Here is a 3423-nt window from a genome sequence, read left to right on the forward strand (position 1 = left end):
GGGTCAGCTGTTCTGGCTGTGCCCCCTCCCAGCTTCTTGTGCACCTCCAGCCTTCTCAGTCAGTAGAGCATGGGAAGCTGAAAAGTCCTTGACTAGTGTAAGCACTACCTAGCAACAACTAAAACATCGGTGTGTTATCAACTTTGTTCTCATCCTAAATCCAAAACACAGCACTGTACCAGCTGCTAGGAAGGAAATTAACTCTATCCCTGCTGAAACCAGGACACATGCTCTAACTTTTCATGAGCCCTGAAGTGGTCAGGCAGTTGGACTAGATGATTGTTGTATGCCCCTCCCAACTGAACTAAACCTATTCTATTCTATTCTATTCTATTCTATATTTATTTTTGCATAAGACCTACCATAACGAAGAAGCGAGTGGCCCGTGTTGAACCCATTAATGTTAATAACAAGTGGAGAAGTTAGTCTGTACTGACACCACTATTTTAGAATTGATTTGACAATGAATTTGAGTTGGTTGACAATGAATGTATCAATGTGCTACCGTTAGTGCAGCCTGGATAGCCAAGCCTGTGCTACCTTTGGACACTACATGTCAACAGTTCAGGTATTGCTAAAAACGGAATTGGGGTAACACAGATTTCAATGCTGGCTAACGGTGTAAGCTGAGTCTCTGAGGCACGCTAGTGGGGTGATAGTCATCACTGCAATGAAGAAAGGAGGTTGTAGCAAGGTAGGTGTCGGTCTCTTCTCCTAAGTAAAAGGCGATAGGACAAGAGGAAATGACCTCAAGTTGTGCCAGGGGAGGTTTAGATTGGACATGAGGAAAAATGTCTTTACTGAAAGAGTGGTTAAACATTGGACCAGGCTGCCCAGGGAAGTGGTTGAGTCACCATCCCTGGAGGTATTTAAAAGACATGTAGATGTGCCACTTAGGGATGTGGTTTAGTGGTGGACTTGGCAGTGTTAGGTTTATGGTTGGACTTGGTGATCTTAGAGGTCTTTTCCAACCTAAACGATTCTATGATTCTAAATAGGTAAAGAAATCCCTATAAAATAAACAACCTTTTTTGAGAAAAAAGAATTTAGTTATTAAACAGTTAAGAGCAGAAAGATCTTTTTTCCAAAATACAAATAGCTTGTCTAGAGCATGAGAAAACTGAAAAGAGAATTGGTAATAGCCAGGCAAACAGTTTTTCCTGTGGCAGGTCGCAATAGCTACTGACATGCATTCAATGCAAAACACGTTCTGCAGATTTTCAGATGTATCAGTCCACAGCAGATGGTGCTCACTGGGGCTCACATCTCATACTCTCTAACAGCAAGAACTGCTTCTGAGAGCTCTGTCTAGAGATGATTGTGAAACCCTTCTCAGTGATGCAACAACAAATACATACATGTGGGTTTGCCAGCAGACATTTTCGCCTACAGATAGCAGTAGGGGCATTTCATGAACGCAGACAGGATGTGGCAAGCATGAGGTTCGATCCCAGAAATTCTTCACCAAGATTTTTCTTCATGACAGCAAGTTAAAGATGCATGAGAGTGAATTTGCCTGTTCTGTCTGAAACATATAATTGACATTCAGGCTAAGTTTAGATAAAGCACCTCAGGAACATCCTAGATTTGCAGCAGCATGAAGCTCAGCACGTACTATAGGAACAGGGTAAATCCTTAACTACAGCAAGCTTCAAGCTACTCACTTACACTTTAAATGGCACCCAAGCAATTCAGTTTAAAGCTGACTTGGCTGTCTTTAAACTACACTGCTTTCAAAGTAGACTATAGTGCTATCTTAAATCAGGTTAAAAACTGGTTTGATCACAAAGGTTAAGTTCATCCTGTCTAACTTTAGAAATTAATTTGCCATATGAGAGGCCTGAGGGTATTCAAAACACCCGTATGGGGCTGGCAGGTATGGGACAGGACATATGGTAAGGTCATGCCCTCTGGACAGGCACTTGAAGGCCAGGTAATTTATTCTAGGGCCTTTCAAATAGCACTTGATGCTTATGCTTAGACAGCTGCATCAAGCACTAGCTGTTCAGAAGTCCAACACCTGGGGCAAGATCCAGTTGCCTACATCTACATGCATAGTGCTGACTACTTAATGGCAAAGACTCAGGTACCCAAGACATCCACACAGAACAGGGAAACATGGCACAAAACAAATGGGGGCCCATGTCTTTCTAGAGAAGCACCTGGAAGCTATGTGGGACACTGCATGTCAGATTTCCTTACATATTTATGTGTGGGCAATTGAACCTCACCCCCAAGTTGGCTTTGATTCAAGGTTCAGATACTTGATTTGGTATCTAAACCTAATATAGCTGTCTGCATGTAAATTATTCAATGGAGATCTAATTACTACACTGGAAGAGCCTAGACAACTGATCAAATGTAAGTGCCTATTCTTGTTTATCTGCCATCTGATGTCATGGGTCTCAATTCTGCCTGAGCTCCCAAACCAGGACTTTCCCACTCATGAAACCTTTCACTTGGCAGACAAGGCTTACCTCTAGAATTCAACATCTAATTCTAATTGGGCTGCTATCCCAAATTTGAGAATACTATACTAGATGCTGCTGTAACAAAACAAACAAATGTGTGGGTGTGAACTTGTGCTTGAACTTGACTCCCCAAACTTTGCAACCCCAGACCTAAAACTTATCACTAGTAATGTAGCATTATACGCTAATTCTGTATTTTTAAAACTCTATGAGGCCTGTTACAGCTCTATAATGTAAAAAGCTGCTAGAAAACAATCCTGGAAATATGGACTTGTATTAAGTCACTCAGATTTTATGGTCATTATGTAACATGCATATGTAGCTACGAACTATTACAACACAGCCCTCAGAATGAGCTAGTTCCTGTAACGAACGCTTCCTTTTTCCTTTTTTCTTTTTTCTCATTGTTAAGGATTTATTTGGTTCTTTTCTGGTCCAAAAGCCTATAAATATGACAGAGAGAAGGAAAATGTGATTAATATTGTGAAAACCAGTTCCTAGACTGGATGCTATAACAGTCCTCAGCAGATCATCAGATGGAAGTAGAAGAAAGTGAAAACTGGACCATGAGGACCAGAAAAAAGATCACTCCTTTTCTAAGCTTTTGCTTTTATGTAAACACAGAGCATGAGGAATGCTACAACTCAGCCTAGCAATATAAAACTATTCCAATAAATACATCAGTGTTGGCATTTTGAAGAACTTCATTCTCACCTCAGAAACTCCTGGACCGAGAATATTGTTACTTTTTTCCTACCTAGAATCAATGAAATTCTAATGAAATTCAATGAGTAATCCTTTTTGACCACTTCCTAAAGACCTGCATTTCCAAGGAACAGGGTGGCATAATGGGAAACCATTGCAGAAGCTGTGACTAACCAGACCGTTTTTCATATCTAGCTCTTTGAGCAAAAAAGTGCAAGCAAGATTTGTCAAACATGCTGATAAAAGG

The 3423-nt window shown here is 40.8% G+C and overlaps 1 protein-coding gene across 1 annotated transcript in view; it reads left to right on the forward strand.

Moving 5' to 3' along the window:
• Positions 1–2972, forward strand: part of LOC103915460 (matrix metalloproteinase-20-like) — a 15064-nt gene extending 12092 nt beyond the window's left edge. Inside the window, 1 exon segment of the mRNA XM_009322283.1 lies at positions 2884–2972. Within this exon segment, the coding sequence (XP_009320558.1) occupies positions 2884–2972 (89 nt within the window).
• The last annotated feature ends 451 nt before the right edge of the window (positions 2973–3423 follow it).

This window comes from Pygoscelis adeliae, unplaced genomic scaffold (assembly GCF_000699105.1).
Source record: "Pygoscelis adeliae isolate BGI_AS28 unplaced genomic scaffold, ASM69910v1 Scaffold383, whole genome shotgun sequence".
Lineage (NCBI taxonomy): Eukaryota > Metazoa > Chordata > Aves > Sphenisciformes > Spheniscidae > Pygoscelis > Pygoscelis adeliae.